Raw genomic sequence first — 16,726 nt, 5'->3', positions numbered from 1 at the left:
TATGTAGGGCCAAAAATTATAGGAGATATTCTTCAAGTTTATTTAACTATAGGTTACTTTTATTATTGAGATGATAAAATTTTAAAATAATTCATTTTTACATAACCACAGTAATTCCACAATTGACTTTCCTTTTTCATGAGACTCTGACATATGGCTTCATGAAAACCCAATGGTAGAAACAATCTATTTAAGTTCTTTGTGTTAAAAATAATGAAGATAATGCTCAAAAAGAAAGATAATGTTCTAGTAATACTCATAGTAGCATACAAAGAATCTAAAATAATTTATACACTTTGGGAAAAAAAATTATCTGAAATAATTATAGGAAACATCAGGTAAGAGTGGATTTTATCTACTAGCTACTTCTATACCTCTGTTTAGACTCCCTGTGGAATTGCCTTTTCAAGTAGAAAGGTAGCTGCCTCAAGCTTTAACCTTGCCACATTTATGTGATTTGCGTTGTATATATTTATTAAATGGACTTATTCACCAGCTGTCATAGAAACCACATGAAAACTATTTTATGGTTAAAAATCGGAACTATCTCAACTTTATTTTATTTTAAGACACAATTATCAGTAGAGTAGTTCATGTCTCATATTAATATAGTAATGACTCAAATAATCAGTAAATTTTCTTCCTATATCAATAATATGAAAATAGGTTATAATTTGTCAACAATTATTAAAGGAAGAGATTAAAAGTCTATTTGATCAAGTATGAATTGTAAATTATTTTTTATTCAATGTTATTATACAGGCAATTCTCAAATATTCACACTCATTAAACATTACATACATTATAGGAGCCTAGGAGCTTCATGTTCCTATCAACCACCCTTTGGAACAACTGATGCTCATTAGTAATATCGTAGGAGCAAAACTATCTGTTTTAGTTTGCCAAAGTTGCCATTACAAAAATACCAGAAATGGGTTAGCTTTTATAAAGGGGATTTATTAGGGTAAAAGCTTATAGTTCCAAGGCTGAAAAAGTGTCTAAATCAAGGCATCATCAGGCTGTTTTCTCATCAAAAGTCAGCTGCTGGCTGGATCCTGCATTCCTGCCACATGGCAAAGCAAAATGATGGCTTCTCCTCACTTTGGGCCTGTTCCACTGATTCCAGCCTCCAATCATTCTCAAACTCTTGAGTTTCTCTTAGTCTCTCAGCCTCTCATGGTTTCTCTGTCTTCCTGCAGTTCTCTCTTTCATGGCAGAGTTAAAATGACAGCTGTCTTTCTCTGTGTGTTTCTGCTTTCAGTTCTCAGTTTAAATAAGACCTCAGCAGGAGGTAGAGACCTAACCTGGGTCATGCCTCATTCATGTACTCCAATCAAAGACCCCAAAGCAATCTAATTAAAAGTTATCTAATCAAGGTCCCTTAACTGAATTTGATGTAAAGGGCCCCACACCCACAGCCTAGATTTGTTCTAAAAACATGATTGATCTTTTCTGGGATTCACAAAACTTCAAACTGTCACACCATCCAAACACACACTTGCTTATAAATATTGCTTATTAATGATACAGCTAACGTAAAACAAAACAAAAAACTTGATGGAGAAAGTGATTGAAAACATAAACCAAAATAAGATTCAGAGATTATATGTGATTGTCATGTATTATCCATGCTGTGTATGGTAGGTTGAAATATGTACCCCAGAAAACCATTTTCTTAATCATATTCCATATCTGTAAGTGTGAACCTTTTGTAAATTTAACCTTTGGAAGATGTAACTTTAGTTAAGGTGTAACTAACTGAATCAGGATGGGCCTTAATCCTATTACTGGATCTTTATAGAGAAGGAAGGCCACAGGAAGAAGACTGCTATGGTAGAGTAAGAAATTGGAAGACAAAGGAAATCAGAAGAAAAAAGAAAGGACATTGCCACATACATAGGCCATGTGATAAAAAAGTCAAAGGCCAAAGATTGCTGGTAGCCAATCCCAGGATGCCCCAGTTTTCAAGGATAGAGCATTGCCTTGCTAACACCTTGATTTTGGGATTCTCTTAACCTCAAAGCCACCCACTAGCCAATAAATTCCCATGGTTTAAGTGAAATATTGTATAGTATTTGTTTCAGCAACTGGAAAACTAAATATCTATGCTACCCTTGCTCTCCATTAGCAAGAAAAATGAAGAATTTCTGAAATTTCAAGTTCTTTGGAATTCTATTTATCACTGTTTCTCATATATTCATTTCTATATGGCAATGCATTAGTTTCTGATAAAGTTTGCCTGATTGTAGTATGATGGAAGTTTCAAATACATTCAAGTATAAATTTTTATCCTATTCATAGAAGTTCTATGTTATTATAGCATTATGTTACATGACATACCCAGTGATGTTCTTGCAGGTACTGCATCTTTATTGATCCAAAAAGATACCCAAGATAGAACAACTGTTAGAATACATGGAATGTAGGTCTGAATAGTAAAATATCCCATTCGTCTGCTCAAGTCAAAAAAAATGGTCATGACAATATAATCCCCTGGAAGAAAAGAAAAACATGTGTTTAATTTGGACTATGAAATTCATAAAAGTATCGATCCTAATCTATAGATCTAAACACAGATGCATTCAATGCTATCATTTTGTGATTTTTATTCTCTCCTTACCAGAGATTGTGTGAGAGATTTCAGTTGAATTTCGTAACCCAACAAATGCAAACTGATATAATCGCCAGTATTTAGGATCTGCCACTTCTACAGATGGCTTTTTCCATTTATACTCAATTTCATTTTTAGGGTATCCATCTAGAAAAAAAAATTAAAATACAAAAAATCTATAAGATGATTCAAATCTGTTACTGTTGCAATACTAACAAAAGACAAACTCTTTGAACTTCCTTATTTTTGTTATCAGACATGTCAAATATAGAAAATATTTCATAATATATTTTAAATATAGTTAAAAGAATAATCCTGTGATGATCAATAATTATAATCCTAAAATAATCCATTTAAATAAAAAAAAAGAACCATGAAAAGAACAAGAAAAGCCCACCTGCCCACTGGAATGGAATGGCCTCCTCCCACCTAGAGGTAGCTACTATCCTGATTTCTCTAATAATCCTTCTCCTTTGAAAAACGTAGCTTAGTTTGGACTCCTTTTCAACTCTACTGGATTATTGCCAACTGTACACATTCTTTTGTATCTGACTTCTTTCAATAATTTATTTGTGAGAGTTCAACATCCATGCGGTTGTATATAGCTTTAGCAAATTTTTCCATTACAAAGATGTATCAAAGGTATTGTCCATTTTACTGTTATAAACATTTGGCATGTTTCATGTTGGCTATTGCTAATATTGCTGCTGGTAACATCATTGTACTTACCTCCTTAAGCAAATATATGCGAGAATTTCTCTGGGATATATATCTAGGCATAGAATTGATAGGTCATAGATTTCATATAATTTCAACTTTATAAGACATTGCCAATCTTCTATTCCAATCTCTTCTCCAATCTATTATCTCACCAACCAAACTATGGATGTTCACATGGATCCATAATCTCCTCAAAACTTAATTTTTTCTTCATTGTTACTGATCTGTGAAGTGTATTTTATTTCACATTTTCTGATTATGAATGTAAAATCATTTGTTTTTAGATATGTGGATTTCTTTAGGGAATTACTTTTCAATTATTTTATTGAATTTTTTTCTCTTTTTTTCTTTTTGTATGAATTCTTTACATATCCAGGATATTACTAATACATTAGTGATTGTGTTGAAAATGTCTTTGCCTACTCTGTGGCTGTCCAGAATGAAGGTTTGTTCCTTCAAAGAGGATTGTTTTTTGATTTTGCCACATGTCAGAAAAGTACCTGAGGTTTTCTTAGCCCAATCAGGTCAAAGAAATTTGGACTGCAAATCCATGAGGAGTTGCTCTTGTGATTACATCTTCTCAAGGATATTTATTTCACATAGTGTGCTGATTTCAGGGCAACTTTCCTTTTAGATCTTAATGATTGTGTCTATATGACTATGTGATGGGGACACTTCTTCATCTTGCTCCATGTGACATTTTGAAGCTTTTTGTAGATCTCAGAAAAGGTCATGCCCTTAGAGTTAATCCATCCATGTATATATAAACCTATTGTAAATAGGAACTTTTGATTAAAATACTTCTGGTAAGGCTCTTTGATTAGATTGCATGACCCAGGGTGGGCCTTAATCCTCTTACTGGCATCCTTTAAAAATGGAGGATTAAAAGCAGCAGACAGAGGAAAAAAGTTGCACAGGCAGAGACACCCTGAAAAGCTAAGAAAGTAGTTCCAGAGGCTGGAGGCTGGAATCAGAGCACAGAGGCATAGAAAAAGAAGCTGAAAGAGACAAGGCCCAGAGGAGAGGTGAGAGACAAGCCATGCATCTAAGCACCCACAGCTGAGCTCATGGAAAAAGTAAGCCTAGAGGAAAAGGCAGAAACTGGCAGAGCCGCCATTATGCCCTGCCGCGTACCTAATCACCCACAGCTGAGTTCCGAAAGAAAGCATCTTTACAAGATGGGACATGTGCCTGATCAATCACAGCTACAACTTCGTGAGACAGCATCTCTCAGTGATGCCTTGATTTGGACACTTTCACAGTCTCAAAACTGTAAATTTTTAATCTAACAAATTCCCTTTATAAAAGCCAACACATATCTGATATATTGCTCCCAGCAGCCTTTAGCAAGCCAGAACACCTCGAGTTTGCATCCTTTGTTATCCCAGGTTATGAAGGTATTATATTCTATTAGACTTCTATACCACAAGGTTGTCAATACCAAAGCTCAGATTTCCCTAGTTTGGAAAATTTCTTTAGGTCAAAATTGGCTTCAAACTTTAGATTACCTTTCTAGCTTCAACTTTTTATTTGAATTTCTGTGGCAGAAAATTCTTTCTTCTTTGCAAACTCTTATATGCTTTTGAGAAGATTTTGATAATGTATTGTAACCAAAGTTTTGAATTGCTTTCAATGGGATCATTGTTCTACTGGTTTATAGAACTATAATTCACTAATCAACTTTAAATTTTCCAAAACAGCCTATCATTTTGTGTTAGAGTTCCCTTATCAGCTGTGTAATGAAATGCTGTCATCTTTGCTGACCTGTTAAAAAATCTATTTTCTCTTTCCTTTCCAGCATCTTCTCTCCTTTGCTCTCTAGCGCTCTATCTTGCTTTTTCTATATTCCCTGTTCTTTTCAACTATCAGAGCAATATAATTTAGTCAGAGTGTATAGCAGTATGGACACATATATAAACAAAGAACTAATTCCTTAATGTCTCTGATATATGTCATTGCATTATATATCTCAGAGATATGTAATGAAATCTTGCATATATGTTCATTGGAAAATATTACATATAAAAAGCTTAATACTTCAAGGGACTCAAAGAGTTCCTGAAAAAAGTTAGATATGATTATTATACATATGTCAGTGAAACTCAGTTGCAGTCAGGAATAGATAATAAATTCCCAATAATGAGGATCAAAGTCAAAAAGATGTCACACCAAGAACTTAGACGTAGCACTATAGAAAGATACAGTAATCACTACATCTTCTAGTATTTGCGTATCAATTATTCCTTGAGTGTTTTTATTAATCAAGTCTTTGTTGTGGCTTGACTGTTTTATTCATTGAGGATTTAATATAGCAAAAACAGCAGTAAAATATGAGATCATAAATATAAAAAGATATTTTAATGAGACAGAAAAGTCAAGGAAATCATTAATAAAGGGCAAAAGATATATTTGAGAATTTAGTAAATGAAGGGTAATATTTAAGAGCATTTACATTACACTTTGCTATGAATAGATTCTGAATGTGATCTAGGAAAAAATATTTATCAAAGGATGGAAAATAGCATTAGAACATTGGTGGGTATAGGAAATATTTCAAAAGATAGTTTACATGTTTCAAAGACTAGCTTAATTATATTTTATCTGGATAAATATTTTGTTAAAATATGAGAATATAAATATATGTAAATATGAAAATTTATATTACTAGAGGAAAATTCTAACCATATCTTGGACAAATACTTTTTTTTTACATTCAAATTGTTAAGCTCTAACTTATTCTTTCTATTTCATTCTACCTTTTAACAAACAAACTGTGTTTCTACCTTGGCTTTTTCCACTCATTAAAATCTCTCCAACTTTTTGCTATTAGTGTGGCAAGCACTTTTCTCCAAACCAATTTTTGAAAAGTTCTTTAAAATTCAATATAATAAAGTTAAACCTTACTTTCAGGAGCATGAATAAAATTTGAATCACCTTTTTTTACCTGGCTGTTTAAAAAATTTGACCATAAACTTATGTTAAGTACTTCTTAATCCAATCAAAATAAGTAAAGGATACTTAAATACCAAATTTGCAAAGAATGATATAAAAATTATATATATTCACTATGAATATATTGTCATTCTTTTAGTTTGAAAGCAAGAAACAAATATATCACATGTAGTTATTTAATCAAAGAGAGATGAACATAATTCGTTGCTCTGAAAATTGCATTTTATCTCTTTCCATTCTACAATTTTTAAATAAACAGAGCTGGAGGCTAAAATAATATGAAATTACCAGGCATCTATCACTTACAGCTTGAAAATTCCAGTGGACAGGAATGTTCATCCATAGGAAAGTTATGAAGTTGAAGGTAACATTCTGCATTAATTGTCAATCTATTTAGATAGAAAATTAAATGAGTATTAGATAAAGAGAAATAATTTCAATCATCAATGCATTTTATTGCTTGAGCAATTTCACTTGATCTTGTTTGTTTTTTTTTAGTTTGAGGCTTTTAAGTAGTTTCCATAATAAAATTGAAAATGTTTCATAATTATGTTTTACATAACAGACATTGACTTATTATTTAAATAGCTATATGTAATGTAATTTTTTTTTATAAAACCTTTTTTGATTTGCAATCCAAAAAATATATATTTGGCTTAAATTTTAAACATATCTGTGGCCTACAATAATGAACTGCTATGTATTAGAAATAATAATTCTAAGCTCTGAAAGGCTTAAAAGGTAACGTAATATTCATGAATAAAAAAATTCTAACATTTTTCCTCTTTCGCCAACTAAGCTATCTCTGCATAAATTTCATTATCACCTCTGTGTTTATACTTCAGGATTCCAACAAATACATATATACAGGCACACACATGCATATACACAGAGTAACACACCACAAATTATTGGGTAAGGTGCTATTTTCTTTTAATTCATCACGAATATCTTTCTATTTGGCTACTCTTAATATGCAGAGATTTTCCTGGCAATAAATTAAATAAACTTGAATTCTATATCTCAAACTTCATTTGATTCCTTCTTAAGGGTGTCTTATAACACCATTATAAAAAAAGAGTATTATACAACTTTATAGATTTCCTAAAAATATCTCTGCCAATCCTTTCCATTATAGAGTAAAAAAATATGGTGTTTATGTCACAACATCTTCTGCTTTTGGCGGGGGGAGGATCAAAAGATTTTTCTCTCTTTTCACATAACAGCAATTCTGAGCCTAAAAATGTGTCTCCAAAATAGTTCACCATTTTAGATTTTAGTGAGTGAAAATAACTCTATATTGATTTCTTTGAAATTTTGAAAAAGAAAAAAAAAGTTAGAACCTAATTAAATATTAGTATGGAAAATAAAATTGGGCAACTACAATTTCTTTAAACAATTTACCTTAGAGTATATAGAACTCGTCCATCATTCCAAATTCGAAGGAGACGGTTAGGAGTTGTTATCCAGTGAGCATCAGATTTTCTTGAGTTTCTGAAGAAAGTGTCAGGAATCCAAATTTTTCCAACCATATTGCTATTAAGCATAAGAACTTTCATGGTACTATTGAATTTTAAACGACTATCAAACCAGGTTTGGGCAAAAATTATATCTATTGTGTATTCCTAAAAGATGAAAAAGGAGAAGAATGTTTTCCTCAGAAGTTTGCATGTATAAATTATAACGTTAAAACCACTTTCACTCAATCATTTGTGGAAAAAAAGCCATTTTCTTAGTCATTCTTTCTTTTACTTGTCAATATGAGTTGTGTAAACTAAAATTCAAGATTTCCATTAATTACTATTTTTCTCAGTAATTTTATTCTTTTTAAGGTAAATTTTAGTTATCTTTCTAATATGTAGGATATAGCCATTAAATATAAAAGCAAATTATTTTAGTGTGAACACATATTATTTATATGGTGCTTAATAACAAGGAAATTACAAATAACTACAAGATCAAGTAGCAATTTTTCACCAGATTATCCAAGCCATAAATTTTCTTTTGTTAGAAATATTAATGCCAAGTATTTAGGTACACTTTTTTAAATGTTTTAAAGAAATAAGAAACAAATCTTTCTTGGGCACATACAATGGGCCAGACACTGTGCTAAGAGTTTTGTTTATATCCTGTTACTAAATATTTACTACAACCTGGAAGTCTCCTGTCCTTGAATATACTCAAGTATTTCTTATGGAGGCTGGTAATTGAAATAGGTCCTACCATGACCTTTATTTTTCAGTAATGTTTATTGAGTATTGGAGAGGTAAAATCATTCTCCCCACACTACAGTGTTAATAAGTAGCTGATGTAGAAATTGAACCACAGCAGGCAAAGTCTCTTTCCATAATCAGCAAGTGATTATAAATAGGAAATTTCATGGTTACGGAGATGCCTAAGGAGTAGATGATTAGAAATTACCTACTTTTGTATGCTGACAAAATGCCTGTCATAAGCAGTAAAATTTGTTTGATAAAATTAATAGGAACGTGATAATAACTGATGCCATGGGGAAAGGAGGTGAATATATGTGCATGTGCACATGCATGTGCACACATGTGTAACTTTGATATTAAAAGAGAAAGAAGAAAACTAAATTTAAAAATATGAGGTATTAGATGAGATATTTATGGCAAGAGTAGTTGCAATATGATGCTAACAACTGGCCAATTAACCTTTGATTAATGAATGAAGAAGAGAAGAAACATCAGAATGAAAATAAATTAACAAATTAGGAGTCAATTTATCATAAAAGATGTTGGATCATATCTTAGTTTTCAGGCAAAATATTTAAAATTATGGTTTGCTTGACTGGAATATAGAGAGTAAACCAAGAGGGGTCCTCATTTTATCTATTTTGTATGAACAACACAGGAGTTTGGGAAAGCATACATATTCATAATTATTTAAACTCCTGAAAGGTCATAAAAATTATATAATTGAGATGAGTTGTATGCTTTATAAATGGATTAAACTATATAGATTAATTACAATGGATAATTTCTCTGTATAATGATGTAATGTATTATCAATCAATAATTACCTCTCTATTTACTATCTATTGCATGTTGGCCATTTGCATGTGAAGCCATGAAGCCCTTGCGTCATGAACCCCTCTTCATATGCTCTTGGTTGCCATGAGCTTTCCAGAGTCATTTAGAGAGGGGGATGTTTAAAACTGTGTTTCTTCTACCTTACTATCATATAACACAGAGTCAAATAGGCAGAAAACTATTTTACCATCACGTAAGCCTTCTAAATCCAGCCACAACTTGTCCAGATAATTCAAACTCTAAGTCATGCTAAATACATTCTATTATATATAACAATGAAGCATATTTATGCTATGGATCCTTAATCATACTACTGAATAATAGTGAGGAAGTGGTACATAAATGAGCATACACTTAGTAGGAAGAATGAATATATATAAAATATCATCAGTATACCACCCTCTTCCAAGGCATACAAAAAATACTTAGCTTCACTATAGTTATCTGCAATCCCTATTCTGACCTCATGCTTCTCAGGCCAGATGTCTTTTCTCTTAAGGCTTAAATAAGCAGTTTCTTCACCTGATACAAATGATTAACCAGTCTAATGCAGTAACCTACATTAATGACATAGCTTCTGCTTGTAATTGCAAATGATCATAAAAAGAAGGCTCTATATTTTAGTCACCTAAAGGGGTGCTGATGCAAAATACCAGAAATATGTTGGCTTTTATAAACGGGTATTTATTTGGGTAGAAACTTACAGTTACCAGTTACTTCCCTCAGTAGAGTCCATTGTCATGTTTTGGAGCAAGATGACTGCCTATGTCTGCAAGGGTTAATCAAGCCTTTCCCTTTCCCTTAAGCCTCCATGATCCCAGCTTCTTCCAATATCAGCTGTTGGTTGGGATAAATCTTGCCTCTCCCCTGGGGCTTCTCTCCAGGCTCACTGCTTTGCTCTGTCCACAAGGACAGCTGTAAACTTACAGGCAAATCTCTTTCTGGTGTGTCTAATGTCTGTTGTGTCTAATGAGCCTTCTCTCTTTCCTCATGTATCTGTTTCTCTGTTTATTTACATCCTGGGGCTGCAAAACTCCTATTAACTCCTCTGCTGTGTAGTTTTTCTCTGTGAGTCTCTGCCCACCAAGGGGGCAAGGATACAACATACTACTGAAGTGACCCAATCAAAGCCTTAATCATTATTTAATCAAGTAAAAGTGAAACCTTTGAATGCCATACAACATAATATGCCCAGAGGAATAACCCAGTTCACAAACATAATCCAATATCTACTTTTGGAATTCATAAATAATTTCAAACTGCTACAGGCTCACACTCAGTTTATGGCATATTCTTTAAAGAGTATTTAATCCATATATTATGCTAGGATTGTGTGATTAGTTTGTATGAAAAAAACTGTTTAATATAAAAGAAGAGGCTTAAATATCAGTCTGGGTGATGACATGACCAAAATCCAATGCTCATCATTGATAGGTAGAACCTCATGTTATAGGATAAGTATACGTTGCTTCAAGGGCATTAAAGGTAGCACAAGGACACTAGTTTACCTAAGGGTGAGTTTCTGAAGCTGTAAATCCTGCTTAGCAGTTCAAAAGAACTTCTTATAAATAGCCTTATCTAAAAGTGCTAATGACTCTTGGAAACTATAATTTTCCAAGGGGTGAAGTTATCCCAAGCAGGGTTTTGGCAAAATGTGGAAATTACTCTACTTACAATTGTTCCCTCAATCTAGAATCAAGGAGAGAAAGATATACAGCATATGCCTTGATCATCCATCCTTCCCATACTCTTTGCAGAGGGTAATACTTCCAAGCACTTTTAAATGCTGATTCCTAAATAATGCCTTACTGAGATAAGGAGGCCATCAAAATTTGTGCCATTTTTATATGTAATAGAAAAATCTGATTTCATTTACTCGTTCATATTAGTATAATTTCAGAAAATGATTAAATTGTGTTCTTGTACTTCATGTTCCTATTTAGAAGTTAGAATTATCTTCATAATAAATATGCAAAGAGAATATTAAAAGGAGCTTCCATTTACTAGAACCACAAGTTCAACTGCTTTCAGGATGAAAATTTTGAGATAAAGAAAAGTGTGTTTAACATTTCAGATCTACTGTACATTATGTGATTTGCTGAATCTTCTTGCAATTTAGATGACAAAAACAGCATTAGTGAAGAAGTGAGCCATCTGATTTTGCTCTTCAACCAAATCAAACCATAATTGATGAACGTGTACATAGGGTAGTCATCCTATTTCATCATCAGCTTTGCAATGATGCACTGAGTCTCATCTTTTAAAGCAATGTTAATTCAGTATTATTATATTTCTAATAATAGGAGAAACTTCATACAAAATACAAAATCTACCTTAGCAATATGTGTAGTTGTGTAATTTTTTCATAAAATTAAATTTGTCCTAATCTAGTCTTCCCAAACATAGGGCTATTTTCTTCCAAAATTGTTTATTGCATGGTCAGAATAGACAGTGGTCCAAATCATAGTTGGTAATAAATCACATACTAGGTCTATACCCCCAGGTTACCTTGTGAGACACAGATTTTAAACTGGAATTTAGTATTTTCACAATTATTAGTTTTGATCACTTAATTTATATTTGCCTTTCTCTCACCATATATTTTATTTTTATGATATTAGTGTCATTGTTATGGGCATCTCTGGGAAACAGAGCCCTCACCTGAATAAAAGGCATCCATTGCAGCTAAGTCCTTAGCATACTTTTAATTGCAAAATATTTAATTCCTTATTTTTATGGATAATTGTCACTAATATAACAGGAACTAATATGATTATAAAAGATATTTAAAAAATTAGAAGAACTTTATAGCCTGGTAACTGTAAGTTTCTACCCAAATAAATACCCTTTTATAAAAGCCAGCATATTCCTGAACTGCCAACTAGTCAAAATGTCCAAAACCTTATACTATTCTGATGGAAGTTAAGAGACAGGTTTGCTAGACTTAAATAATCTCTGTAATGCCAAAAAAGTTAACTTAGATTTCAATGGTGCTACAAGGCACTGACACTTTAATTAAATGACTTTTGCTCACAACGAAACATTTGTTTAAGATAACCGGGATTATCTAAAACTCTCAAAAGGAAAGGCAGGGATAAATGATAGATTTTGTATAAATTGTAGATTTTTAATTACCAGGAAGCAAGCTGAGATTGTGCTAGTAAAATACAGTGTGATTATTTATCCATGTAAATCTAAAAGGTTGACCCAGTTTGCCAGAGCACAAGATAATACCAAAAAAGGTTAAGGGCATGGGAATGGCTCAAAATAAATCCATCTCAACTCTGGAAAACAAGTGACAGCAGTATCTCGACCACAAAGAATAGTGTTAGGAGGACTAGGAGACTTGTAGTCTAATTCAGTTCTCACTTTGGTTTCTATAGTTTCTCTTACCAAGAACTTGATGAAAAACAGGAAAATTCTACTTCTTTACTTAATAACTGTCCATAAGCAGAAAGGAAGAAATCTAATGTACAGCATTGAGCCTTGTCGATTAAAAATTTATGAACTTGAATACATTTTTAGTAAGTTGAATTTTCAGTTCATACTTATAAACTATTAGTTAATATACTACAACATTTTACAAACAACCTAAGAACTCCTCATCAGCTGTAGAAGTCTAAAAGTAATGGAATTAATCTCCTCTTTCTTTCATTTATTTATTCTTTCCACAGAAATTTCTAAAACTGAGGAATCATTGGCACCTTCCTGCAATGTCCATATATGTGTCATCAGTTCATGATGGTATTTGTCAAAATGAGACAGAAGAAACTTCAAATGAGGTCAAGGGGCCTTATACCCTCTCAAAACATTTTTTTTTTTCAGTTCTCTGTGCTTCAAGTCACATTTTTTTTTTTTTAATGAGGACAGCTAGACTCAGGTAGTTTATTTAAAACCAATAATGTCAATGAACTCCCAATGGCTCCACGTTAGAAAATAATGCAATATTTAAGTCTTTTATATAAAGCATCTCCAGTTCTAAAAGAATAGCCTTTTTTTCTTTTTTTCTTTTTTTTTTTCAGGGTACTGAAACAGTGCTTTTACTTAGTGGAGACCAGCCACAGACTTCCTTCCTGTACTAGCATTTCAGGATAACAGTGAGTTTTTGCCCTAATATATTTTTTTCCGGGCATTTACAATGCTTCTCTGCCTTGTGCACTTTCGTAGCTGCTTGGGATGAGAGCACTGGCTGAAGAACTTGTCCCATTCGGTGCACTAGTAGGGCTTCTCCCATTTGGAATCTCTGGTGTTGAATGAGATGGGAACTCTGGCTGAAATACCAGCCACCTCACGGCACTGATAGCGTTCTTCTCCAGTATGAATTCTCTGGTGCTGAATGAGATTTGAGCTCTGTTCAAACCTTTCTCCACACTCACCACATGTAAAGCCTTTTCCCCAGTATGGATCAGCGAATGATGAATGCGATTAGAACTCTGAAAGAAACTTTTCCCACAATAAGTCCTTTTGTGGGATTTCTTTCCAGTATGGATTTTCTGTTGTTGAAAAAGTGTTGAACTCTGACTGAAACTCCATGCTCAGTACATTTATAAAGTTTCTCACCCAAACTTTTTAGCTTAATCAAGCTTTAATCAAATCGAGCAACCATTCCCCATTTCTGCCTCTGCAGAAGGGCTGGTTCTAGCAGGGTTTTCCTTTGCTCAAGCTCTGAGAAAAACCCTTTTAAATTTTTCCTAACCTCATGGCCAATAACCAAATTATTCTTAAGAGAATTACCGTCTTCTTGGAACTAATGTTTCACTTTGGGTTGCAGCTCGGAATAGTCTCAACCAGCAGGGCTCTTGCAGAGCACCACCCGCGCTGCCCTACGTGGTTTTAATAGGGATATATTTTGGTGGAGCCCCATAATTTAAACTTACATAAGCACTGAGAAGCCATATGCTTTCCGTTTACTTGGGCAACATTTACCATAGATTGATTCCCTGATCAGAGTGGGAAAAATGTTTCTGCATCTGAAATTACACAGTACCAGAAAGACACTGCTTGCTGTCTGAATTAGGCTGCCTAAGGAAGCATAACAAAACATTTTGGAAATGCTATATTTAGAGAGTCTACATAATTCGTATTTTAAATTATTTATATTATTACAACTTTATAGAATTCTTACCACAATCCTTATTCTTAATACAGAAAATGAAGAGCTCTCCAACACTGTCAGTGTGCGGTGAGGAAGCATTGTTTGCACTGCTGTTGGAAGCAGTCACTTCATGTGTGTACCTTAGCAGTTTGGATCCTTTTGTGCATTATCACAAAACTGAGTGCTCCTACCAGAAATATAAAGCTTACCACACAATTCACACAATTTTCACTTTACTGATAAAGTACCTTTCAAAAGTAAAGACATTTAAACAAGTTTTTTCTCTGTATGTTTATTTATACTGCCAAACAACTCATGTTCCTTGACATCCATTGTAAATCTAAGGTCTAAAACTTTTGTATATTATTTTTTTTAAAGTCTTTGTAGATTGAAAAATATAAGTAACACAGTGAATAATATAAGTAACACATGCCATGGTGTGAATTCTATGAGTAAAGTATGATGCTGACCAAATCATTTAAACTTTGTCACTGGAAAAATTTTGACACTGGGTAAGATCATCCCTATGACTTTTTCAGTGCTTAGGCTCTGGGATCATGAGAACATTATAAAAATGCTAGAAATTAACTGTTTAAAAATGTCCTAAATGTAAACAGAGATAAAGGCTGAAATGGACTTGGTGTCTCCTAATGTCCCCTACTCATAAAAATTCTTACTTCTAATCTATAGGTATCTGTGATACTCTCCTCTCATCCCACCTAACTTCTTTTAAATTTAGTTGAAAATGGCTTAAGCCAGTGACTCCAAACTATTTGATTAGGATTCCTTGAAGAGTTTTATCAAACTTTTGATTTTAGGACCCTATCCACGATTACTGAATCAAAATTTCCTGGAGTGATACCTGAGAATATGAATGCTATTTTAAGGAAATAATTCCAATTTTTAAAAATATATAGCTTTGGCACATAAAGGTTTGAAAAACCCTCACTTAAGATTCTATCTTTTCCTCAAGTGTTTATATCCAATAGATTTCTGAAAGAAAGAAGGAAGGAAAGGAGAAAGGGAGGGAAGGATGAAGGGAGGAAAGATGGACAAAGAAAAAAAAAGAAGACAATAAAAAGGGAAGGAAAGAGAAGGAAGGGAGGGAGGGAGGGAGGGGGAAAAAAAAGGAAGAGAGTCTAAAAGTCTCAGTTATCCAAAGTAATTGATATCTACTGGCAGAATTTTAAGATATTTTAATGAATTCTTAAATTAATATTTCTAGATAGGAAGATTTGCCTAGTATTCATCTGAAACACATAGGCTGCCATCTCTACAAATACTAGCTCTACATATTAAACAGTATATATGTATGTGCGTGCAAGTGTGTGTTTTTAAGGGAATTTTGTTTTTAACCACTCAACTAATATGTACCTCTAAATGATTTTAGAAAACATTCTTCTAAAATGGAAAAATATTAACTCTCTGAAGTTATCTCAGGCTGTGATGAAATATTATCATGTGCTGAAATGTGTTTTCTAATGTATTTATTGTTTTCTTGAGTTTTTGTTTTATTAGCCAAGCATTAACATGTGTCACTCTCTTCTTATGCATACATATTTTATTAAGAAATAAAATAATCAAAGGGGTTGCTTAATAATTTTGAATTCAGCAATGAAAGCCCTTAGAAGGTACTATATAACCCAAGTAATTCAATTTTAAACAAATGGATTAAAATGAAATATTATGAGGGTATGTTTGAATCAGCAGTCACATGATAAATGAAATAGACTTGGAGCAACTAGATTGAAAGCAAGGCTAAAATCCAATTTTAAACACACCCATTAAAGTTACAAGCTGAAACAAATTACCCAGGCCCTCCTCGAACTGGCCTAGGCACCTGCTAGAACTTCCCTGCCTCAATCCTAGCCTGAGGTAAGAATTTCCAATCTGTATTGGTTCATTCAATAGTGTCCTAAATGTACTAATCCACAAAGGACAGAAAAATATAACTAAATTAGGACTCGCTATTTTGAAGCATATCATTAGAAAAAGATTGAAAATAGACAGTGCTAAAAGCTGACCAAACTATGTAAGAGGACTCAGAGGTATGTGTGCACATATCATAAAGACATAATTATAAGAGGCTAAGAAAATTTTAATTATAACCATTACCCTTAGTCACAACAAATTGGAAACAGCCCAAATGTTAGACAGCAGCAAATTAAATCTGTTATGATATAAATATACCCCTTAATATTATGCAATGTTTTAAAAAGAGGGCAGATTGATATGATAAAATGAGTCAAAAGACAACATATTATAAAATGGTATATATTTGATGATAGCATTTGG

At 32.9% G+C, this 16,726-nt stretch overlaps 1 protein-coding gene across 2 annotated transcripts in view; it reads right to left on the bottom strand.

Annotated features, from left to right (window-relative positions):
* Nucleotides 1-16,726, bottom strand: part of GABRG1 (gamma-aminobutyric acid type A receptor subunit gamma1) — a 93,504-nt gene that overhangs the window by 20,839 nt on the left and 55,939 nt on the right. For both annotated transcript variants that reach the window (XM_004458584.3, XM_071216652.1), the window contains exons 4-7: nt 7,688-7,908; nt 6,590-6,672; nt 2,621-2,758; nt 2,341-2,493 (exon numbers count right to left, since the gene is read on the bottom strand). In XM_004458584.3, coding sequence (XP_004458641.2) covers nt 2,341-2,493; nt 2,621-2,758; nt 6,590-6,672; nt 7,688-7,908 — 595 coding nt within the window. The remainder of the gene's footprint in view (nt 1-2,340; nt 2,494-2,620; nt 2,759-6,589; nt 6,673-7,687; nt 7,909-16,726) is intronic.

The sequence above is a fragment of the Dasypus novemcinctus genome, chromosome 1 (assembly GCF_030445035.2).
Source record: "Dasypus novemcinctus isolate mDasNov1 chromosome 1, mDasNov1.1.hap2, whole genome shotgun sequence".
NCBI lineage: Eukaryota > Metazoa > Chordata > Mammalia > Cingulata > Dasypodidae > Dasypus > Dasypus novemcinctus.
Note: the sequence above shows the minus strand (reverse complement) of the source record. Positions and strands in the feature narration are given on the sequence as shown.